This window comes from Lycorma delicatula, chromosome 12 (assembly GCF_047948215.1).
Source record: "Lycorma delicatula isolate Av1 chromosome 12, ASM4794821v1, whole genome shotgun sequence".
NCBI classification, from domain to species: domain Eukaryota; kingdom Metazoa; phylum Arthropoda; class Insecta; order Hemiptera; family Fulgoridae; genus Lycorma; species Lycorma delicatula.
Genome location: NC_134466.1, coordinates 61,010,525 through 61,037,813, shown reverse-complemented (window position 1 = coordinate 61,037,813; position 27,289 = coordinate 61,010,525). Strand labels below are relative to the sequence as shown.

Sequence of the window (27,289 nt, the reverse complement as noted above, 5' to 3'; positions counted from 1 at the left end):
TTTACAGTATCGGTTTCTTTAAATCGTTGTATTGTCTTAATCACAATCAATTTACTTATCTCTGTTTGGAAATTTAACTAATTTTAACTAAATCACATACCTCTTGTAAAGGTAAAACTCTGTCACTGTACCCGTACATCTTCGACAGAGTTATTCTTTGGGTTTCACTTTAAGAAGGCATTGTTATTTGAAGTTTAATATTTAATAGAACTAAATAAATGAATGAGGAAACTAATAATAAAACTTTCACCAAAAAACAAATTTAAACTACTAGGCCTACAACTTAATTATTACTACTATTATCAAATTTTACAAGAAAAATATGAAATAAGGAGTTAATAAGTTGCATTGTTTCAGTGTAATACAAATTGCATTGTTGTAAATTAACTGCTGATTTACTCAACTAAATTTGTAATAAATTTTTTAAGTAAGTATTTCCATCTGATTTGTTTCATTTACGATAAGTAACAAACATCAGCTGATATTAACACTGGAATTGATATAGCCATTAAATTTGTTGTTGTGTTGTCGATTATTAGTTATTGTTATTATAGCACTGTTTAAAGTTAATTATTGTATGCATTATGAATGTAAAATGCAATAAAATTGTTCATAGTATGCGTTTTACCTAATTTTATTGTTAACATGATTTTTCCTGTCATTGTAACTTTGAATGCTTATAACATGATAACAAACCTTAATAGAAAAATAGGTTTCAGCGATGTTTTCCCTGTAAAACTTTAAAACGAAATCATGTCTCATATGTCCACCTTCCTATTTAAAAAATATTAAGTTTGATTTAATATGGTGAACCCAAGATTGTGGACAAAAATTAAAAACCCACCATAATGCAGATTTTTTTTTAACTATGTAGAACCCCATTTCTTGGAAACCATAAGAGTTTTTCTATCATTCCAACTAAGGAAAATGTTTAATTGTTTAAAACTACTTGATATTTTTTTCTCAACTTTTGCTTTTAATACTTTCATAGAGATCTCTGTTTCTTCAGAACTGATATTTTTTTATAAATAAAAATGTCTGTATAGTGTTTTTTTTTCTAAAATCTCTGTTTTTTCAAAACTGATTTTTTTGTGTAAAAATAATTAAAAAGATTATAATCTATTGGTAAATAATGAAATTAGTGGTTAGAACAATATTTGAATATATTTTTAAATACCACTATACATTTTGTAATGATTTTAATCTGTAGATATATAATTTCTATCAGTGCTTTTGAATTTTATTCATTAATAATGATATAATTAGTTATTATAATTTATAATTAGTTAAATTTTCATCGCTATTTCCTTATTTATTTTTTTTTTATTAGTCGATTGAGCTAGTCTAGTGGTTAACTTGTCACAAATTGGTTGTTTATCAGCTGATTTTCGAAGTCAAAAGACCTGAGATTTAAATCCTTGTAAAAGTTAGTTGCTTTTATACAGATCTGAATACTAGACAGTGGATACCAGTGTACTTTGGTGTTGGGGTTCAATTAACCACCGTCTCAGGAATGTCGGCCTGAGTGTACAAGACTACACCTCATTTACATTACATACATATCATCCTCATCTCATTGGGCAGAGAGGTAGTTGTTCATCGTTCACTAGTTGAACAGATTGTAACATACACATTAGGAAAAAAAAAAAAAATTAAATAATTTAAAAAAAAAAAGAACCAGTAAGGAATAAGTTTTAATTTTAACAAAATAATTATATTTGGCTAATAGAATCCAATTAATTAAAATGTTTATTTTCTCAGTAAGTAGTTAAATTCTATTTTGTAGTTAATAAATTTGTATGAATTTCCAATTTCTATGAAGTAATTTTGAAAAATTGATTCTGACGTTAATTAACAAAATTAGTAGCTACACATTCACTCCTATAAGCAACATGTTTTGTAACATAGAAAAAACAAAAAGTAAAACTAATCTTTTAGATAATAATTAAAAAATAAAAAATTACATATGGCTAACACACATATCAACAATAAGTCAAAACATACAAAGCGAAAAACAATATTTAAAGTTATAAAATTAAAAAGTAATGAACATTAATACAAAAATTCCAACATTTTAAGAAAATAAGTTTTTTGTGTTATTTTTAAAGCCACAACAAAATACCCAAATCACATGAATAGCATATTCATATAAACATTTTAACATTTATTCACACAAATATTTTAACAAATTGTATCCCGCAGAAAAATATAATTATTTATAAAATTAATTTTTTTTTCATTTACAAACTTTGTTTTTAATATTTTTGCAGATATCTCATAATCAGAGTACATTAATTAAAAGTAATGCTTTTAATTATATTTCACTGGAAAAATTAATTTAAATAACTGCTGTGGGAACCTAAACATACTGAACATATTTAATAACATAGAATATATGGTCTACATCATAGATTCATGATCTTAAGATAATGCCAATAAATCATTTAAATAATTTTCTTATAAGACTTAGTTTGTCACTCCAACTGGCAAAAGATAATTTTATGACATTACGATAAGATAATTTAAAGACATTTTTATTTGCAAAAATTAAACATCCACATATATTTATAATGGTTGTTTTTCATTTATATATACATCTCTTATTCAGTTTATCATAAATGAATACCTAGTTTTTTATTTAAAAAAAAATATCACTTGTAATTTCTGTCTAAAAAATGGCTGACAACCAGAAAACTCTTATGTAAGAAATTTTTTATGGAAATTGTTTTGCAGGAAATTGTTTGGTTTCCTGCAAAACAATTTTGAAAGAGAAAATGTGAAAAGATAATTATTTGGCAGTTAATAAGTTATATATTTAGATATTTTTGGCTGGTTTCACAAAGGTAAAATTTAAAAAGTTATCAAAAAATGATATTTCTATAAAATTTAATAACGTAATTTAATTACATACGTTAAAAGACAAATGATTACAGATTAATATAATACCAACATCAGTTTTTAATTGTAATGGTGAAGCAAATTATTACATTTAAAACATATAGGCAAGGATCCAACTAACTAGTATAAAATCAAAATATTTCAAATGTGTGAAATCATTTTATGTTTGTACTAGCAAATTCCTTATTTGAATTTTAAAAATTAGAAGATTCGATGCAAAGTAATAGCAACATTTCCAATAACTGTGTTCTGTTAGATTGAGAGTGTACCTGATATAAGCAAATGTTAGCCTTCAACCTTCTATCAAATACCCCGTTTGAATTTTGAAAATCAGACGATTGATTGCAGAGGTATAAGAGCATTCCCAAAATAGCGCCACAGGGAGACCCCATTTGTTACCAGTTGATGGTGATGATTGGTGCTCACATTCTTCATCACTCTAGCCTCATGTGCAGTCCCTACAGGAAGCCCGTTATTGTTAAACAGAATTTTTTTTTAAATTTACTTAATATTGTTTTATTTAATGTAAATTTAATTCTATTATTTTTATGATATTTATTCGATTGATTCGAATCATTCAGTTCAAACCTGCTCACATAGTGATAGAGACTCACAGTTCATTAATTCAGTTCATTAAAGTTTGTGCTTCAACCGGCAAATCTCCACTACTACATATATATTTTTTTTTTCCAAGATGAAATATATCTAAAAATCTTCTCAGTTATGCCAAGAAACTTGGATAAAAATTTGATTGCAATTGATCGAGTTGTTTTTTTTGTTTATCCCGAACAAACAAAAACCCTCTTCTTCTTTATATAATAGTATAGATATACTAATATAATTTCTCATGTTGGCAAGCAAGCATTTATATTACACTAACATACTCATAGAATCTCACTTCCTAGTGTTTAGAAAGTGAATTATTTTGAAATCTATTATTTTACAAAAGTTTAGACATCTTTTGTCATCTGATCTTTAAATGGATATGGAATTTTTTCAGTACTGCTGTAAGAGTACACTAATTAAGGACAGCCATAGATTGTTTATTTATTATATATATATATAATAATAAAGCCAATTACATTTTTTTTCATTCATTTATTTATTAAGAAATTATTTGGGTTTTTCATTTTTGGATTTATGTAATTTAATCATTTGGTTATTTATTTGTTCTGTTCCATAACTATATACTGACACTTGATTACAGCTACCACTCTACTGTTTATATATATAATTATTAAAGAATTTTTCAACATGTAAAAAACCTTCTGCACGAAAGGGGATAAGATGTTAAAAATAATTTCTATACAAAAGAGTTTCTTTTAATTTTAATTGTTATTTGTTCAATGATGCAAATACTACATTGCTGAAAAGAGTTGACAATCCTTACCCCAGGCACAATGAATTTGTACAAACGAGAAAGTTTAAAAAAAACTATTTTAGCCTATATTGTAATTTTTTATTATTATTTTGTCATATTGTATAGTTTTTAAAATAAATTCATTTTATTATTATTATTGTTGTATTATTAATTATCTATTGTTTTCAGGGGAGAGAAGTTATATGTTACTCAAGATAAGAGGCATCCACCAACAAAGTTTAAATTATGTTGTTGGAGAATTATATTAATTACTGTAGTCATAGCAGTCGTAATTGCTATATTGTTAGCGAGTAAGTATAATTAAATTAAAAAATTATTCTCAATTTTTTTTTTGCCATCAATTCAAACAGCTTTATACTGAATATCTGAGAAGTATTTGGAAGCAGAAAGAAATGGGGTTCTATGTAGTTAAACAAATTTGCATTGTGGTGGGTTTCTTAATTTTATTTTGCCATCTTGGATCTGCCACATTGAATCAAACTTAATTTATTTAATATAACAATTTAAAATTTTATAAGAAAAACTATGGGGAAACCCATTTTTCTGTGAATGCCTTCATTATTGAGTTATAATCATTCAAATTTATGATGGAAAAATCATTAACAATAAAACAAGGTAAAACGCACTGCAAGAACAATTTTATTGCATTTTACATTCATAATGCATGCAATAAAAAAGTTTAAAAAGTGTTATAATATTGATAATAGCTAATAATTAACAATACAAGAACAAAATAAATGGTTATATAAATTAATATAAAATCAGAATCGTTGGTCATTGTATTGTAGGGCCCTTTATTTTAGATTACAATCTTACAGGAGATGCTCACTGCAACTTGACAGCTGATAGGATTTTTGCCAAATATCTGGGAAGATATTGGACAAGAATTAAATAATAACTTATGATTTCAGCATGATGGGGCTCCACCTCATTATTATCTAAGGGCATGGCAAATTTTAGATGAACATTTTCCAAATCACTGGGTAGGTTGTAGAGAAGCCATAGATAGCCTACCAGGTCCTCAAATCTGTCTTCTCTGGATTACTTATTTGCAGGGTAACTGAAACATAATGTTTACAAAACAAAACCTGTAGACTTTGACGAATTGAAAAGAAGAATAATTGACGAATCTGCTCGTGTACCACCAGACATGATACAAAAAGTTATAAATGAATATTACTTGAGGTTAGTACACTGCCAAGCTGTATAGGGGTAGCATTTTGAACATTTATTGTAGAATGGTATGCTTTCAAAATTTATTTCATTAGTAATTTACAATTGAAAACATTTATTCAAAATTTTAAAATTATTATTGTAATATTTAACATAAATAATATCAGTTGATATAACCGTTTTATTTGTTGCGTTGTTAGTTATTGTTTATTATTATCAATATTATAGCACTGTTTAAAATGCATTATTGTATGCATTATGATTGTAAAATGCAATAAAATTGTTCTTGTAGCATATTTTATCTTGTTTTATTAACACAATTTTTTTGTCATTGTAACTTTGAATGCTTATAATTCAATAACAGAAAAACGGGTTTCCACATAGTATTTCTTGTAAAATTTTAAATTGCAATCATGTGTCATGTGTCCACCTTACTTTTTAAAAAAATTAGGTTTGATTCAATATGACAGATCCAAGATGGTGAACAAAAATTAAAAGCTCACCATATTGCAGATTTTTTTATAACTATGTAGAATCCAATTTCTTTCTGCCTCCAAATACCTCTCAGATATGCAGTATAAAGCTGTTTTCCATATCACTCGGTTATAATATAAGATTACCTAGAAGTCAAAAAAAAATCATTTTTTTCATCAAAATTTTTGCTGGACATTCTGTACAACCAATCTAACTGAATCTGATTAACTGAAAGTGCGGACTGTGAAGAAATAATTTTGTAATGAATTAAAGAAGTACATTTAATGAAGTGTTTTACAAAAGAAAGGAGTGGATTAATTTGTATTTATACATTTTTTTTCCCATCAATTTCCTCGCTGCTTGGAGCCAAATTTGCGACCAAGCATAAGCTCAACTCCAAGGAGTGCCATCACCTCAAACTACCTCAGAAGGGCACAAGACCCCGCCCAGGCAGCCAGGACTGGGTCTTCCTTGCTTGCCATGACTCAAATGAGGGGATCCCAAAGGGTTCCCCTCACTGGGACTCCAGTCTTAACACCTCGTCTCTAATGAGGATCCCCCACTGGGACTACGGTCTTACTTTCCCCCCAACGGCGCTGCAAGAGCCGTTCCCACCCAATCCTCGAAGATGAGAAGCCGGAGCATCCCATTCCTCCAGGATGAGTCTGTCCCTTGCAAATACCACAGCGCAGCTGTGTACATATTCATGGTGCTGGCACAGGTAGTACCACCTTACACCCTTGATCTCCAGGTGCATGTCCGTGCGATCTACATGACAGACAGTGAGGTTCCTGTGTGCAGCCCCTCCTCATATATTTCTGCTTTTAGCCATCTGTCTCAATATTTATTAGACTAAAATACTATCATCCTAGGAATAATACATTCTCATTTCTTTTCTCTAAAAGGCAGTCTTTATGGTGAATAAATTGTAATATCAAATAAAAGCTGAAAATCATCTTCATTTTAGTGAGATTGAAATTGACATGCTGAAGTGAAGTGTAACAGTACAATATTTGACTCTATGTAAAATTTAATGAGAAACCATTTTACTCTTATCTTCCTTAGTTTTTCACTTTTCTGGTGTTGGATGCTTGTTATACTTTAGAATGGTTTTGCATTTTTCAGGAGGGTTTTGTGGCACTCTCTCTATTTTTCTGTTTAGCCTCTGGAACCACCATAAGGTATTACTTCAGAGGATGAATGAGGATGAAATGTATAAGTATAAATGAAGTGCTGTCTTGTACAGTCTCAGGTCGACCATTGCTGAGATGTGAGGTTAATTGAAACCCAACCACCAAAGAACACTGGTATCCACAATCTAGTAATACTCAGATTCTATAAAAGTAACTACCTTTATTAGAATTGTTTGTTTGTTTTGTGATGTTGTCAAGTATTGCACAATAATTACTATTACGGTATCTTAATAAATTATAATGATATTGATATACTTTCTTTTTTTAATTCAGGTGGCTTAGTCAAATTAGTTCCGAGTCAAACTGAACCAATAGAAAGTAGAAATTTTAAAAATGTAGATCCTAGATTATTTGGAAAAGGAAGAAACAGTTTATTACAAGATGATACTAAGACATTTTCCGAGACATCATCGTATACACCATTACCTTCTACATTACCGCCTTTTAAACCACCTTCAACTGATATGACGGCATTATATGGTAAGAATTAATTTTTTATACGTTATGTAATGATGTACTTGAAACAGATAATCTGTCTACATTTTTAAATTAATCAAATTAACTTCTGAAATATAGTAATTCTTAAATTGATTTTTTCTTATATTCAGACGAGAGTTGCATTCATCTGCTTGAATCATTTAATTTCTACTTCGCGTATTAGTCTTTTGTACTTTATACAAAAAATTGTCTCTTGCATAGTCTTTTGAATCATTGTACTTATGAGTTTTTTTTTAGAATTTGATAAAATTATCTTTATAATAAAATTTTCCCACAATAGACTGTGTCATGGAAATCATAACAATAATTACATTACTAGAACTGGAGGCATTTGAACTTCTTTATAAGATCTGAGATATATGGAATCCAACAAGTTTCTTGTTATTAGATTTAAAAACTATTTTGATAAAATACTTGTATATGTGTGATATTTTGCATTTATTTACAATATTATGAAATTAATCAATGCATGATATTTTTTGTTTCTTTCTACATTGTTACTACACTATTTAAACAATTAATATTATCTGTTCTCAGAGGTAATCAGAGGCTGCATTTCTTGTTTAGGGATATATTAAACAAACTATTTTTTTTTTTAAATTTATTAGTTTTGTAACAGAATCTGATTTTCACTTATTTCAATGTAGTATAGTGTAGTTATTATAAAATTCTGGGTTTAACTCCAAGAAAATGTTTCTCTCTTGGAACATACTAGTACAGTACAATGAAAAATATTAAGAGTATAATGTTGGCTTAAATACTGAAAAAGCTATTCCTTACTGATTCAAAGAAAAGGCAATTACTATAGAAAATCATGTAGTCTGTCGTAGGGTAAAGTTATTAATGAGAACGTGACTATCTGTTTTGGACTTAAATCAAGAACTAATTATCAGAAAAACAAATGAAGTATGACAACTATTCAATGCAGACTGCTTTCCAACTGGATGGAAAACTTCTTACTTACCAGTTACAAAGTAACAATGAAAATGTATAGAAATAGGCTCATCTGGACCAAAACACATATACAAAGAGGAAAAATGATCTTTTCTGGTAGATATTCCTTTTTTAGGGGCAAACAGTTGTACGTGTATTAAATTCATTAAAGGCATCAAACAGAATAATTATCTACAATCCACGAATAACAGCCAGCTGTAATAACCAATTAAACTTCCACAAAGACATTTTCAAGTTTGTTTTATGTTTAAAGGCTCCAATTCACTGATCTCATTGGTTGGTATGTTGAAATGTGATTAATATAACAGGATTCTGCAGATAAAAGTAGTCACACAGATTCAAAATCTGTTTCTAAAGAGAAAGAGAGTGTTATATTAAGATTTACTATCATTTAATACTGTCATGGACATAAAAAGATTTTAGAAGCAAAAACATTCACGTGCTCCACTGCCTGGTTAATATCAGGTAACTTCTGTGATATTCAATTGAACATCTGAAAATTCTCAAAAGATTAACTCACAAAAAAAAATAAAAAAGTTATTTTTTTTTTTAATAAGAAATAAAAAAATGTATGGTTATTGAATCTATCCTAAATGATACATACGTGTATGAATTAATTACCAACAAAGGAGGACACAATATTAGATTATTTGTTTGTAATTAAAATTACATTTAATTAAACAACTTGAAATTAAAAGGGATTAAATTCCTTTAAGCCCAACAGGTTTATTATTAAAAATTCCCATTGAATAATAAAATAAATAATAAAAACAAAATATTTATTATCTAGCTCTTTAAAAAGTAACAGAATCAGAATGTTGAATCCTTAAATTTAATCTCATATTTAATCCTTTATAAACATTTTTTTGGCAGGTGCCTAGAATTTGTTTAGCAAAATTTCTTTTTTTTTTTTAGAATCACGGGTAGGTTCAAGTGACACTACTTACGATAATCTCTGGAAAATTCTTGGCCTGACAAAGAAAACAAGATTTTTCAAAAAAGTTTTTAATATTATTTCAATGTACTTACCTAGTTGATAGATTTATTCCAACTCTTTCCAACTTTTTATTATTCTGAGTATAATGCGATTTATCCAGTTCTGCAAAATAAGAGGTTATCTCAGATTTAACTTCATCATTTGAAGTGAATCTTCATTCAGCAAGACATTTATTCAGATTTGGGAGTAGGACATAATCGCTGTGAATCAAATCCAACAAATATGGTGCAGTTCAAAGGCTAGATCATGAAGTTTTGCCACAATAATCCAAGATGTGTATGAACACATCTTATCTTATTGTGGTGAAAGAGTGATTTCTACTTGACTAGAAATGGACATTTAGCCTGAATAGCATTCTTCAGTTTTTTTCAATCAATAGTGAATCATAATGATCCTGCCTTTTTCCAAGTATTTTATGAGTACCACACTACAAGAATTGCAAAAAAATTTTGCATGACTTTTTCTGCAGATGGAATCATTTTCATTGTATTAAATTTACTTTCATCTGCTCCCAACCACTATTTTTGTTGCAGTTTGGTCCTGATATGGTGAGTCTATGTGTCATTTAATTTTATAAAACATTTTTAAAAATGCAGCAGAATAGCATTTGTTTAAGTTTAAATTACTTTTAGAAGTGTTTTTGGTCGACTGTTAACACACGCAACTCCCAATGAGTAGAAAGCTTTTTCATAGCCAAAACATTGTGTAAAATGTAGCGGACTAGGTCTATTAAATGTTTGAAACATTAGCAAGCTCAGTTACCTTCAATCAGTAATTATTTAATATATAATAATCATTGAGGATTTTTCTGACAATTTAATCTATCATAGTGGTTCTTGAGCATCCTGAGCATTCATCACCTTGATTGGATGTATGATATGTTTAAATTTAGCAGCTATTGAAAATGAAAAGAAAGAATTCTTTAAAGTAGAATCTAACTCTTTTTTTTTGTCCATCAGGGTTAAACTTTTAAAACCAAGTACTTTGTAATACCTTGAACTACAATTTTTTCAGAAAATGTCAATACTTTTTTGTTTTACTCGATCGCCACAAACAAACAACTAAATTCATATGTTTGAAACTCCTTAGGATGCCATCTAAAGGCTCAAAATTGACAAATATCAGTCATTCGTCATACGTGTTCCATCTCTATGTTAGGCCAAGAACTTTCTAAACGACCATAGTAGTCAGTGTGCAGCATTTCATATTTCTTATATATTTCATATAATATTGAACGTATTGAACAATACAACAGTTTCTATGAATTGATTAAGGAAAACTTGATTCTGTTATTGTTTGTTTAAATTTGTGGAAAAGTATGAGTTTTGTCTGCCAGTGTAATAGTTAGACTTACAATTTAATTTTTATGGACATTGGTAAGTGTTTTGAAGCTTGCCTTAATACGACCTTGTGCATTTTTATTTTTTGAAAATAAAACTGCAAACTTGTTTCTTAAAAATGTTTATAGATCTGTATGATTGCTGGTTGATGTACATCTCATTATACAGAATGGCACTAAAAATGATCCAACATTTAGTTTTGTTAAAAAATATTTATTTTAATCACATTACAGAAAAGTAAAATACATGTTTACTATGTACCTGTAGATTATGTTCTGCTTATCACATGTTCAATATGATCATCATCATGTTCAGGAACTTCTTCACCATGAACTCCTATGTTGTTAGTAACTCAACAACTCATGTCCTCGGTTATCTTGTCGCTCACTTCAATGATCAGAACTTGCAGTTCCATCACTGTATGAGAATATTTAGGGGAAATCTTTTCCTTTAGAAATTCCCAAAGAAAATAATCACACAGATTCAAATCAGGACTGTTCAGGGCCCAGTTCTGTCCACATGCAAAACGATAAGGAAATCAGTTTGAAATGACATTTGCATTAAAAGTTTCATGCAGAAAGTCTAAAACAACATTAGCTGTGTGCAGTCTGGCTCCACCCTGCATGAACGACTCGTTTTCTAATCAAAGCCCTTTTGCAAGAATCTGAGGAACAAAATTATTATGCAGCATGTTTAGATAACATTCACTGTTCACTGTCTGTTCAAAAAAGAATGGCCCTATTACCTTGTGACTTGAGATAGCAGCCTCTACCCCGTAATTCATGGAGTGTGATGCCCCTTTTCATGAAGCACGTGTAGATTTTCAGAAGCCTAAAAGTGCACATTTTGTCTTTTAACAACACCATCTAGGTGAAAATGTGCCTCATCTGAAAACCAAGCATCATTCAACAATACATCTTGGTTCACAGCCCATTCAGCAAATGTCATTCTTTGATGTTTGCTGTCAACCGTTAATTTAGGCAATTATTATTTTATACAGATACAAATGTAAATCAGTTTTTAAATTTGCTCCACAGATCACCTAGAAATCCCAAGTTGTGTTGCCGTTTTTCTTTTTGGTATGCCCAGGTTCCTTAGCAATGCTGCTCTGACAGCTTCAACATTCTGTGGAGAACGAACATCAGTAGGCCATTCGCACTCTCAAACACTGAACCATGACTATTAATTTTTTTTTGTAGAGTCTACGTATTTTTTTAAATGAAGGCAACCACAGAGTTTGAAAATGTACACAAAACCATCTTGTGTAAGCATCACACTTTTCATTTCATTCCTTTGTCAACCGTCTTGGAATGAAACACAAACAGCGCACTCTGAAAGAGAAGAAACTAATATTCATCAACTGTTGTCACTTCTGCCGACATAAAACACATTATAATTATTAACTTAAACAATTATTGCCAAAACAAATGTTGGATCATTCTGTACATCACTCTGTATATTTTCTTCATAAAGAATTTTCTTTTGTTTTTAAATTTTGCCTGAATATTATATAACATGCTATTTATAAGTGTAAGTACACAATCAATAATGTCTGTCTACCATTTTACTATGTTGAGAGTTTTGTATTCTGCTAATCAATGTATAAGAATGTACCTAATAATTTTTCTTGAACATTTTTTCTTTAAAATTTTATTGTTTTAAAACTGAAATTACTTTGCAATTATTAATGTGATAATGCAATAATCACAATCATTTTATCAATTATAAAAAATTTAATTAAAAATTTGTTTATAATGAGCATAAAAAATTATGAATATATAAATTTATTTATTTTTTTTTCAGTTCCAAGAGTAGTTGAAGGAGAGCTTACAATTGATAATTTAGAATTTTCACAAGATCTTTTTGACCATCATTCACCAGCATTTAATGAATTAGCAAAGACAGTTGAAGATGAGGTAATTAAAACCAATTATTATTTTAATTTAGTTTTTTCATAAGTTAATGCATCCAATAAAGTTTTTAAACAGAATAACTTTTTTGCAATTTTTAAAAATGGCATTATACCAAAAATAACTGTTTAATAAGATGGAAGGTGAAAAAATACCACTATGTTCAGTCAGAAATTAAGGAAAGAATTAACAGAATCTACAGCTTTAAAAGAGAAAATATTGTAATCGGTCCAATTTGAACAGATGTGGTTTTTTCAACAGATCTTGATGTTTTAACACCTAAGGAATCCAAAAAACTGGATTGAAATTTTCTAGATGTTTTTATGTATGTTGTGTGTTTGGTGTCGCACCCCTTATACCTCCAGAACTACTGTACCAATTTTGACCAAACTTGGTCGGATTACTTTTATGTATGGGGCATTGATGCCATTAAATTTTCAACTTAAAAGGTCAAGGCAATGAGGCTGTAGATCAAGGTCACCATCAGTACTTTGAAATTTCACCTAATAAAGGTATTATTTTTCTTAGGCACATTTGTTAATGATTAAAATATAATATTTTCAAAAAAAAACTTTGCAAAATTGCACCCCATCCCAAAAAATGTTCTAAATAACCTTGGCTAAGTGGGTGTACTGCATCAATAGTACCCCTTCTCTCACATGGGCACTAATGTAGCACTGACATACAGCTGTTGTTGTAGTCATCTGCTATGTAATGATATCACAGGTGAGTGGTAGAATTAAATAAATGAATATTTAAAGTATAAACAATATTTAAAGTGGCTACTAATACCGCCATACCTGCGCAAATGAAATACAGTGTACACACACGCTTTAATTAGAATCATTGAATTAATTAAACTAAAAATATTGTATTTAAATAAAATGATAAATATTTTAAATTAAGTTGTGTGTGTAAGCTGTGCATTGGAAAAAAGCCACATGATAGGAAACTCCTACAACTGTGTTGCCAGCTTTTTTTATTTAATAATATCAATGTAATATTACTTGATAATACTTAATAATATTACTTGATAATACTTAATAATATTACTTGATAATTAATATCAGAAAATCAACCACTAGAAAATGAAATGAAACTTATCAAATGAGCAATATCTTTTAGACTGTCATCTTAGAAAGTTTTTAGTATTAATTTTAAATAATAAAACTTCTGTTAAAAAATTACAGAATAGTCTTGATTTTCAAAAACATTTAAAATTAATAAAAATATTAATATTTAATGTAAAAAAAAAATAAGTAAAATATTAAAAATTTCATATCTGATCGTAGACTATGATGTATAATCAAATTGATGCTTTCAGATTTAATCTTCAGAACATAAAATAGCTATAGCCAACATAATAATTTGAAATTTTTCTTAATATTGTACTTAAATTTTCTGGTTTTATGAAGTAAGCTAATTACTCTGTTAGTTTGTTATATTGTTCTATAAATTCATGAAGTTATTGTTATTTTTTTAATAATTTTTTTAGATTAAGCGAGCTGTATTTGATAAACAGACTTTGAATTACGGACCAGCAGATTTATATGTAAAAGTATTAGATATGAAGTAAGTACATAATAAATATTTTTGTAATTTGTAAAAATTTAATAATTCATCACATTGTTTGTATTTTCATATCAATTTACATTGATTTTATTGGTTATTCTCTGTAAATATTTAGTGTTTTATCTGGCTAAAGGAATATACTACCATGTTTTTCTTAACACATTCTGGTTTTGTTCTAGATAGGTGAGAAATCAGTTGTTACTCATGAACCCTGTTCATTTTTTAATTTTTACTTTCCCTGCTATGTACTATATGTACTATATATGAAGGATAGTAAGCTAACAAATTTTGCATGTCATGTTTTTGTAAATATTACGCTTTCTCTGATCTCTAACACAATTTTATCACTGAAAAATTATGAAAGAATATATGTATGTCTGTGTGTGTGTGTGTGTGTGTGTGTGTGTGTTGGTTTGTCTTTTGCTTGATATCTCCAGACTGGATGGATTGAATTGTATGAAATTTAGAACAATGATTTCTGTGTATCAAACACTGATAGCATTTAATTTAATCACAATCGATCAAGGATGCAGGAAGATACAGACCTCACGCATCCAAACTTGTTATAGTATCAAACTTGTTTTATTTTCCAGATGACTATACTTGACATATGACACTGTTCTGTTTTGTTTATTTTTTCGTGCAGTTCACATAATGAATTGAGACAACTATAGTTAGCAAAGAAATGGTATTGCAAATCTTTTATTTTTTAAATTTTTACAACTGTTATCTTTGTTCGATTTTATTCTTCATGTTATGCCTATTTTAAATTATATATTTAATATTAATAGTTTATAAATTTATATACCAAAAATGTAATAGAAAAGACTTATGTAATTCTAAGTAAATATGTTTCTAAAGAATTAAAATTTCATAACTTCTGATGTTAAAGATGGATATAGACTTTTACAATTGAAAAGCTTCATGATAAAACATGACAAAACTTAAAAATTATTGCACATTGTTGTAATGTTTAACTTAATTTGTTATAACTTATATTAATACGATAAGACTACTTTTTAATTATGCAGGACTGCCTTTCTTTATTAAATTGTTTAAAGAAAATAATGAAACATGATAAAAATTGTGTTGTTAATGTAATATATAAATAAGTTAATCTTACTTTTAAGGGGTTATCTTGTTAAGTTGATTAAAATTAATTAACCCTATTTTACTTATTTAAAGTGTGATTACCTGTTTTCATATTAAATTTGACAAGATTAAATAATTTTTCTTTTAAATTGTTATAAGAAAAGAATATCAAGAAAGAAATAATGTTTTATAGCAATTAAACTAACTTTATCTTACATTATCCTGGACCACAGTTACACGTACGAAGTCTGTAAATAAAATAAATGAGACTGGTTCAGAAAAACTAAAAATGATTTTCCCACTCTTCATAGCAGTGTCAAAACTCAGACATCGGAATATCCTTCAAATGGTCAGTTACTTTTTTTAATGTTTTCTACTATTCCAAAATGGTGTCCTTTGAGGTGTTTTTTAGTCGGAAACAGGAAAAAGTCACAGGGATTCAAGTCAGATGAATAAGGTGGTTGAGGAACTACTGGAATGTTTTTCTTTACCAAAAACTCATTAATTGAGAGTGCAATGTGACAAAGTACATTGTTATGTTGCAGCATCCAGTTGTCTTTGATGGTTGGTCTCATGTGGGCAACTCTTTTCCGAAGTCTTTCAAGAATTTCTCGGTAAACATATTGATTTACAGTCTGTCCTGTAGGCAAAAACTACTTATGGACAACGCCATTACTATCGAAGAAACAAATTAGCATGGTTTTGATTTTTGATTTGCTCATTTTTGCTTTTTTGGGATGTGGTAAGTTTGAACTGTGCTACTCCTTGCTCTGGCATTTTCTTTCTGAGTCTTATTCAAATATCCAAGATTCATCACCAGTAATAACATTTTTTAAAAAATCAGGATCAGTTTCAATTCGCCTAGAAGATTGCGACACACTTCCATCCGATTGTTTTTCTGTTCAACAGTGAGGTTTTTGGGATCAATTTTGCACAGACTTTTTTCATCTCCAATTCGTTTGTCAAAATTTAATAGTCTACGGTTCAAATTCAATTGTTATGCAACATTCTGACAGTTAATCACTGGTCATACCGTATCTCGTCTCTGATTCGCTCAACATTGTTGTTACTTTTTGATGCTAACAGTCTTCCAAAGCATGGATAGTCCACAACTGATTCCCAGCCATCTGAAAATGCTTTAAACCACCTAAAAACTTGAACTCCTGACAGAGCATCATCTCTGTACACCCTTTTCAATTTTGTAAAAGTTTCAGTAGCATTTTCACAGAGTTTAACACAAAACTTGATTGTTCAATGTTGCTCATAATTAGAATCACTCATTTTTTAACGAACAACAAAAACTTGTTTCACAAAAAGTTTGTTTACGTCTCGTGTGGCAACAGTAGACTAAGAATATTAGTACCTAATATAATTCAGCTATTCATATAACCATGTGTTTATTATTAACTTTACAGTGTTGCCACTTTGGCTGCCAAAAAAAAAACTATTCTCATTACTTTACATATAGACCTCATATATCATACATATTTTGTTTTTCTTTACCATAAAAAAATGTAAATTTCTTGTGTTACATCTTTTCACAGGGCTGGAAGTATAATTGTAAAATATAGAATTGGCTGGATAGTTAAAGAAGGAATTATTAAACCACCAGATCCTATTTCAACCGATTCATTAATACATAGATTACAAACTCATTTACGAGATCATAATGGTTTTGTTTATAACTTTAAACTTCCTTCTCATAGTCTTCGAGCACATCGTAAGTATATAATTTTTATTAGTATTTTTCCCCCTTTAAGTTAGGAATAATTACGTAATATTCCATTCCACCTTCTCCTTAGTTAAGGTAATAGTAGTTCAGTTTATCTGATATATGCCAGAAGCTATTTTCAAAGACTCAGGTCCTAAGAAATCTAAATAGTATTTAACTTTCCCACCTAGCACTACAGCTGTAGAAGGAAAAGTATGGTAATTGGTCCAATTTGGGCATATGCGGTTTTCACTGAATCTTTAGGTTTTGACACCTAATGAACCCAAAAAACCAGATGGAAATTTTCTAGATGTTCGTATGTACATTATTTACACAGTATTCTGTGTTAGGTGCACTCTAAATCACCTTATATCTCTATAACTACTTGATCGATTTTGACCAAACTTGGTCAGAATACTTCTATGTATGTGGCATTGATAACCTTAAATTTTCAACTTAAAAGGTCAAGGGGGTGAAGCTATAGAGCAAGGTCATCCTCAGTATCTCAAGATTTCCCCTAATTAAGGTCTTATTTTTCTTAGGCACATTTGTTAACAATTAAAAAATAATATCTCCAAAAAAAAATTCACAAAATTACGCTCCCACCAATATGTGTCATTAGTACCCTCTCTCACCACAAGTAGCACTTACATGTAGCTGCTGTAGTCATCTACTATCTTATAACATCACTGATGAGTGGTAGAATTAAATAAATTAATAATATTTAAAGTGTAAAAAAGTATTTAATGTGGTTGATAGTACCACTGCATCTGCACGAATGAAATATGGTATGCACACACGCTTTGGTAGCATTATTAAATAAATAAAAAATATTACATTTAAATAAAATGATAAATATTTTTAATTAAGTTGTGTGTGTAAACCGTGTGGCAGGAGAGTCCTACAACTGTGTTGTCAGCTTTATTTCTAAGTTAACCAGTCAGAAAAAAAATAATTTTACACAAAATAATAGTTTGATGTAACTGTTTTTCAGCATTTTTTGTTAAATTTTAAATTGCATCAGCTTCTGTTAGCAACTAATATATTTTCAAAAATTTAAAGAAAAAATCACCTAGTGTTGGTTTTTTCCACCAGTTTATGAAATTGATTTATTAAATATTTTATTGGCTGTTCTACTTTATTATTTTTTTGCACCCTTAATTCTCATGATTTTACAACTGAGATCAACTTCTAAACAACCATCTAATTGTAAGAGTATGCAGTTTATTATTCTATCCAGGATTTCTTTTTAGATTTCTTTATCTGCCATATCATTTTGATGATTTTACAATATAAACTATTGAACTGAATTTCATGAGTAATCAGTGATCATTTCATTCATTCTTTATACATATTTAATGGGAAATTTTCAGACATTTTTGTGTTTTTTGAGTATAGTGAATGCTTAAAAATCTTCTCAAACAAAATTAACATTTGTCTTGTTTTTAATTGCTTATTCCTTTTAAATATTTTTAATATCATTCAGGTACTTCAAAAATATTAGTAAAAATTTTAATCTATCTAAAGCAGCTGGTTGAGCTCTCACAAAAAACGTAAAGTGTATTTAGTCAAAAAACAATGACTAATGTTTGATTCTAACTTAAAAATTTATATTAAGATGTTTCAGTAAGGTGATATAAAATATAATTTTTTAGTAATTAGTAGAAAAGCAATAAAAATTATTTTACCCTTGACTGCATCCAGTAATTTTGAAATCTTATTCATATAAATATATATATTTTTTTTTAGGTGTTGAAGATATGTGTGAAATAGATAATAATGGTTGTTCACATCATTGCCATTTTGATTATATTAATTTAATCTTTATGTGTTCCTGTCCTGATAGCTATCACCTGTCTGCTGACAATAAAACTTGTATTATTGAAGGTATTGTTTATTAATTTTTATTTATGTATACATATATATATATTATAATTAGTGTATTATAGCTACAGTAATATTAACATCTGAATCATTTAAAATAATCCATTTTTTAGTTTTGCTAGATGTATTTGCCCTGAAAATTTTAAACGAAAACATGAAGAAACATAAACATTTCTGTATATGTGTAATTTCCAATTATAATTATTGTAATTTATCTCTAAAACTGCCGTTGTAGCTCTCAACATTAAATTAAAAAAATAATATGTTTATTGATATAGATTACAACTGTATGTTTAATGGTTTATTCTCATTGCAATATTGTTTTTTTTATTTTTTTTTATTTTTTTATTTTAGTAACAGTCCACTGCATTTATAATACAACAATGATCATATTTATTTATCTTTGTTGATAGTAAAATAAAGTTAAATTTGTAAGAATTTACAAAGAAAAAATAATTATATGTTTACCAAAAAAAATGCTCTCATAAATTTATTGTATGTTAGATTAATATCACTATTGCTGCTATAATTCTTAAATAATCATAAAATTAGTATATTATTTAACAGTAATTGGAATAATAATTTAAACTCAAATTACATAGAGTGATTCAAAAAGGACTTCACAACTTTAAAAGCATATAAAAATTTATTTAGATAACTTACAGATTCGATTGAGGTCTCATTTCATAGAAGAACACACCAAGTTTTTACTCACATAGTTCATTAGCACCAAAATTGGCTGCCAGGCTGTCACCAGTGGTGTTAAAAATGGATAATTTAGTGGTGTGGAAAGTACTTGCTATATAGTTTGGTTTCACGATTTGCAGTCAGCAACTGCAGTTCAACAAGGCAAGGTGAACACCCATAACTGCTAAATATGGGTTAGCAAAAACCCTCATGAAACTTTGCAGCACATTTGTGATAGCCGGTCAATGGTTTTCGTGCCCTAAGCAAACAAAGACTATATGGCCCGTTCTTCCATTCTTCTTCCAGGAGGCAACCGTAAATGGTATCATTAATGTGGACATGTTTCAAAATTTTCTAATTCCTCAGTTAGATTATGATGATGATCAAAATGGATGCCAGTACTATCAGCAAGATGGGACACCATCTCACTACCACCTAGAAATTCAAGGTTTTCTTTATATTTGATTCCCAGGTCGGTTGTTTTGGTTTTGAAGGTCCATCAGCATGGCCACCTCGTATTTGATCCTGCTAGATTTTTTCTTTAGGGGTTTCATTGAAGATAGGGTTTATGTACCACCTTTGTCTGCTGATCTTGTTGAGCTAAGACTTTGGATTAATACCACAGTTATAGAGGTAACTCCCAATTTGCTGGCTACAAGTCTTGTACAAAATCAACTTCAGATGGGATATATGTCACATTACAAATGGAAGCCATATCGAACCACAGTGTATGTTGGGAGATAAACTTGATGTGTTTTTCTATGTGCTTTTAAAGATATGAAGTCCTTTTTGAATCACCCAGTAGAATGTATCAGTTATCCATTGTACAAACAATGGATCTTACAAAATTATTGAATGCAAATCATTCCATTCTGTAATTAGATAAAACAATCCCATGATATAATTAAATTGTTAGCCTTTTAATATAATTAGATTTAAAATTTTATTTTTTATTCCATACTTTGTTTTCAGAGTTAAATGTCGATATTTTTTAACAATGAGTGATTATTATGATTCTAATAATAATGAAGTGGAACCAAAATATTGTATTTATAAAAATTGAATCATTATTGTCATGAAATTGAAGGTATTATGAAGCACGATTCATTTGTAACATAGTCAATGCCCTAAATTTGATAAAATATGCAGAAAAAAAAAGTATATCAAAATTGAATGAGTTGCTCCATTATTACAAGCTGTGCAATTGAATTGAACACAATGGAATAATGAGTAGGAGATAACTTCAAAATTAAAAACTTCCTTTAATAAAGACAACTTCTTTTATGATAATATTAAAAACGCTTATCTAACAAATATATCACATAATTAACATATTGTGTTTTTAACCATGAATTTATGATAGGTAATATTTATACTGTAGTAAACTAACTTAGAAAATTAAGATTTCAGTTGACCTTAATTTTTCAATTTAATTTTAGCTTCAGAATCATGATTTACATCCCAGAATTCATTGAGTGTGAAAAGTTCTAAAAATATTTCGTCAAAGCAGATGTGAGCGACTGATGTAGTTCCAGAACAATATCAATGACCTTATTTCTTTTCTTAAGTTTAGGATATTATTGCTACAATTTAATCCTGCAATATACCTCAATTCTTCCATGTAACCTTCACATTATTTTTTGTAATATTAATGAAATAAGCAATACTAGAATTGGTCCTATGTAGATTAGATATAGAGTTGTACATTGAAACAGCGATGAAAAAGGGGAATTTGTACCAAACATAGAAATGATTTCATCAGTTCTTCTATTTTGTGTTCTTATACAATTTCAATTGCTCACACATTACACAAGAAAACATCACATAAAGAAACTAAAACAATTGATTGAAGATAGAACAAAGTCAAAAATGCACACAGTAAACAAAAGCCATGAAATCAACATACAATATGAAATCTAAAAAACTAAAATTTTTCACCAAGTTATACAAAAAAACATATTAAAGTTAAATGCCATGAACACTAATATCTGGAATACCACTGTTTGAAAGAACAATATTATAATTTCTTTGTGTTAAAATATTTAAAAAGATTACAATACTTAAATTGTAATTTCTTTAACTTCCAAACATACATATTGTGTACTTAAAAAATAAGTTGTGGAGTTAGTTTGTGTGTATATGAAGTCTAAGTTAAATTTCATCTCACTGATCTGTATCTTCTCTTTAAATTGTGAGATTATCTACCGTAAGAAACAGATAATCAGCTTAATTACAGTCAGTAGTTATATTCTCAGTCCAAGTGTTTCTAAAGTTTTATTCATTGAACTCAGAACCAAAGTAGATAAATAAATATGGGCATTTGTGAAATTAGTTTCTATTATGTTGTTTAATATAATTATGTTTACAGAATCAATACCATTTGATGGATCTGATTCAGTGTCTAAAAGTGAATCAGTACCATATCCTGAAGAAGTTGAATCGGAACCATCACCAGAACCTGAACCGAAGTCTGAACCTGAGCCTGAGCCAAAGTCTGAACCTGAGCCTGAGCCAAAGACTGAACCTGAACCTGAACCACAGCCAGAACCGAAGTCTGAACCAGAACCTGAACCTGAGCCAGAACCAAAATCAGAACCAGAACCTGAAGTTGTATCGAAGTCAGGAGAAGAACCTGAAGTTATACCAAAAGCTGAACCTCTACCAACTACAGAGCCTGCTATAAAAATTGATGAAGAACTGGAATCAACAGATGTAGATATTAGTAAAAATGAAACAAGGGCACATGATTCAGAAGAGAAAAATATAATTAATTTAACAGAAGCTGTACTGAATCCATCCATACCATCTGAAGATGAGTCTGATTTAAAATCTTCTACAGACCATGATGATTCAAAATCAAGTGCAGAATCATCAATTGATTCTGGAATTAAACAGCATGAAAATGAAACTGAAGTAAATCCACCACTTATATCTGTGACAAATATACCTGATTTAGAAGGTCCATTTGCTGTTGATTCTGAAGTTAGTTCTGATACAGTTACAGAAAAATTGAGAGATTCTATGATACTAGGACTTAGTACAACCACGTCTTCTTCTACAACTGAAAGTATTAATCATAATATTTTAAATGAAAATCCTGATATTAGACTATCTACTCATTATATTGATAATGAAAATAATAGGACAGAAAATGATAATCATAATTCACATGATTATTCTGATATAGGTTATGAAGATTTTAGTGTAAAAGATAATGAAGATCCTAATTTTAATGATTATTATGAATCTGTACCGTACATTGAAGAACATATAACTCCAACAGTGAATGAAACATATTCAAATGAAAATCATAAAGATATTCACACAACAGAAGAAAATAAAATTTTACAAGAAGATAATTATAATAGTAAAAATACTTCAGAACAAAACACCATAGGTGATCCTTCATCTTTTGTGATAAATAATTATGAATCTCACGAAAATATAACTGAACATGATTTAGACAAAATGATTAATGATATGAACGCGGAAGAGGTGAATAAACATGGTACTAATAATACGACTATTAATAGTTTTATTCCTGATGAGTTAACATCATCTGAACAAACCACAACTACTTCTATAATGAAAGATTACATACCACTTATTACATCAGTATCAGACACAACAGATACCGCAAAAATGACAGAATCAATTATTTCAGAGTTAAAAGAATCTGTTACTAAACAAATACCTTTAATGCCAGAAGAATTATCGACCAAAAATAATGATGATCACTACCAAACAACAACTATGAAATTTGATAAAATTACAACTCACGAAAATCACCTGATCAATGAAGATAGTGAAATTGCTAATTTGTTACCGGATGATGGTAATATAAAGATGAATGATACATTAATCAATTTAAATGAAAAAAATAAAGAAACAGAACTTGATTACGGTGTAATTCCTCATTCAGTTTCAATAAATACAACAGCAGAAACCATTACATCAGGTGATATTGAAACCGATGATTTTACTCATACAGATCATAATTCAAGTGATATGGATCCACTAGTTTTTAGTGATAATGATGGTAGATCATTTAATAATGGTGATGGTACACCAATTGTAAATATTTCAATCGATGAAGTTCCAAAAAATAAACCACTACATCATAATGAACAAAATATTGTAAATTTAGTTAATATTCCAACAGAGTTTAGTAGCGAATCAGGGACTACAAATGTTATTGATTATTATAAAAATCCAGAAGTGAATGAAGCCAATTCTCATATAATAGATGAAGATAACTTAGAAAACATTACAGAATCTAAAACTATGAATCCTTCATTTGGTAATGTTTCTAATGAAAATATAGATTATGAATCTAAAAATCATACAATGATTGAAAATATCACTGAAAGTTTACGGAAATCAAATAATTTATTTGATGAGTCTATGGAAATTATTAATGATATTATTAACAAATCTGAAGAGAATAAAACCGAATCATTTACCGATAAACCTACAATTTTAGAAGAAATGCCAAATAAAAAAGAAGAACCTAGTACTTCATTGCCATCAACAACTAAAGGTATTCCTGCTGATAATGAAAGAAATTTAATTTTTTCCAGTGAACCATTTGTAACTGAATCACCGCTTTTTCCAATAGCAAGAGATGAAAAAAATATAAAAGATATCATTGTGGAAAGTACTACTGCATCTAACAAACCAGAAATATTTAATATTTCTAATTATCCAGTACTTACTGATGAACCATTTACAACTGAACATCCATTATTCAAAACAGATAAAACAGCAGAAATACAAGAAAATACTGCAAGTAGTATTAATACTGAACTAAGAGAAAATATTTCAGAAAATTCTACTGTTGATAACATAAATGATGAAAATTCAACTAAAACAGAACAAAGTTACGATCAGATTACTACAGTATTTAATGATAAAATTAATAAAGATAATAGCGATGAAATGATAACTGCTAATTATGGTACAGTAATACATTATAACCCTTCTTCAGAAGAAGATAATTTTGAACAAACAAATGTCGAATCAAATTTAAATGAAGTAAAAAACAAATTAATTAAAGAAAATAGAAATAATACTCTAAATAATGATATAAATTTTAAGACTGGTAGCGGTAAAAACTTTGATTTAATAAAGAAAATGGTTCAATTATCAGGAAAAGCTGAAAATAATGAAACAAAGTTAATAGATAATGATAATAATGGTGTTAATGCATCAGATTATAAAGAATTATTGAGTGAAGATGAAAGAACATTAACAAATAGCGGTGACTTTTTTGATAAATTAAAAAAATCTGTTTTAGACGCTAGAAAAACTAATAATAATCTTAAATTAGATATGCCGATAACTGAAAGTAATATAATATCAACAATAAATGATTCAAAAGTAATAACTGATGAAGAAAAGAAAATAATGATGATGAAAAGTGATTTTGAAAAATTGAAAAAAGAAGCTATGAATGCTTTACATCCCCTTGATAAATCATTGATTGATAGTAGTAAAGAAAATTCTTCAACTAATTTTAATGAAAATGTAAATGAAGAAGCGATGCTAAATGATAATCCAGAAGCAACACAAAAAAATCAAGAAGAAATGTTTAAAAATAATGAACCTATAAATCATAAAGATGTAGTTACTTCTGATGAAGATAATGAAAATATTAATAATTCAGATGATAAATTAATTGATGATTTTAATCATAAGTATGAGTACAAAAAGAACGATAAGAAATATTTTAAGCAAAACGTAACAGATAATGAAAAATTATTACATAAAAAGAAAGATGGTATTAAAGATAAATATTTTGATGAAAAATCAGATTCTTTTTTTTTAGAAAATAATTCACCTGTAAATAAAGACGATCAGACTTCAACAGAAAATCCATTTTTGTCATCTTTAGCAACAACATTACCATCTGAATCAGGTAGTATGATTGATGAAGAAATAAAAGTAAAAAATATTTCATCACAAACTAACGATGAACTATCAAATGAAGAAAAACTGTTAATACATAAAAATGATTATTTTGATTATGAAGACAAAACAGAAAAAAAGAAATCAATAAATCAAAATGAAGATATTCATGAAAACGATTTTAATGTTCATGATAAAAAAATCAGCGTAGATGAAATGTCAAAAAATAATGATCATTCAGATAATAGTGAAGATAAGTCATTCACTGAATCAAATCCTGTTCTTCATAATATTGAGGAGGAAGTTACTACTCTGAAAACCATTATACCCGATGTTATAGAAGAATTAAATAAAACTAGTAATAATTTTATTACTACTACAGTTCCTAGTAGTGAATCAAAAGAAAAACTAAACACAAGTGATGAATCAAAATCAAATAAACTTAATGAAATGGAAATAATGGGCACAGAAAATAGCAGAGATGTAGCATTTACAACAGAACACTTTCCTGATGTGGATATGACTACAATGATAAATGAAAATGAAGATCATAAAACTGATTTAAGTAAAATAAATATTACTGAAAATTTAGAAAATGATGCTGTGAAATATAATAGAAATGATCATACCATTGAAAAAACAAAGGCAGATGAAGAAATGACAGAATTATTAACAGAAATTAACAACAATTCAACATCTGATAATACATTATTTGAAAGAATAAGCAGTTTACCATTTGGATTTTCAAAATGTGCATCAGGTAAGTTTAAAAATGAAACAATTTTAATTGTAAAGCATTCTCATTTAGAGATCAAAGTGGTTCTTTAAAATTTGACTCCTAAATGAATCTGCACTAAGTGAAACATAACCCTTTCAGTGCCAAACGAATAGTATAAATAATATCCATTTGTTGATTGAATTAGTAGTAATAACAATTTTTGTACATTCTGCTTTCTGCCTTTTTTTTTACTTTATTACTATATATAAAAATCTGGAAAAAATCTCTGTACAAATTTTTGGTATTTTCTAAAAACATAGTTTTATGATGGTTTTGTCAAGTTAATATGTTAATTTTTGGTTGTTAGAGAGTAATTTGAAATTAAAGGTCATTAAAATTTTGAGTCTGAGTACTATGTTTGCCTTTAACATAAATGGCATGTGTTATTATTTTGATAATTAACCATTTTAAAGATCATGAAAAATATTAAATATAGTTTTCATGAATTGTGATTGAATGTTTCTAAATGGAATTAAAATGTCTACACCAATTAAATGCATCCAAAGTATATAAAAATGTGAATAAAATATGTAAAAATTGTATATATATATATATTTGTTTTATTTTTGACTTCTATAGTGTTATTAGTCACTAAAAAACTGTTTGTAGCAAGTAGTGAACTACACACAGCATTCTTAATGTTGTAGATCACACAACAAGGTTAGTTTATGTGACAAACATCTAATGAAATAACATTTTTAAAACACCAAACACAAAAATGTGCAGATGTATTAATCTGTTCAATTGAGACTAAAATAAGCAAAGAATACACATCAACACCAGTCAACTTCTTGTAATAAAAGTAAAAAATGCTGACTATTCATTTATATTTTCAACTGT

The 27,289-nt window shown here is 28.4% G+C and overlaps 1 protein-coding gene across 1 annotated transcript in view; it reads left to right on the top strand.

The window, feature by feature from the left end:
- Positions 1 to 27,289, top strand: part of LOC142333037 (uncharacterized) — a 179,762-nt gene that overhangs the window by 122,417 nt on the left and 30,056 nt on the right. The window contains exons 4-10 of the mRNA XM_075379825.1: positions 4,448 to 4,569; positions 7,393 to 7,599; positions 12,712 to 12,824; positions 14,314 to 14,390; positions 17,027 to 17,202; positions 18,943 to 19,080; positions 22,133 to 26,431. Coding sequence (XP_075235940.1) covers positions 4,448 to 4,569; positions 7,393 to 7,599; positions 12,712 to 12,824; positions 14,314 to 14,390; positions 17,027 to 17,202; positions 18,943 to 19,080; positions 22,133 to 26,431 — 5,132 coding nt within the window. The remainder of the gene's footprint in view (positions 1 to 4,447; positions 4,570 to 7,392; positions 7,600 to 12,711; positions 12,825 to 14,313; positions 14,391 to 17,026; positions 17,203 to 18,942; positions 19,081 to 22,132; positions 26,432 to 27,289) is intronic.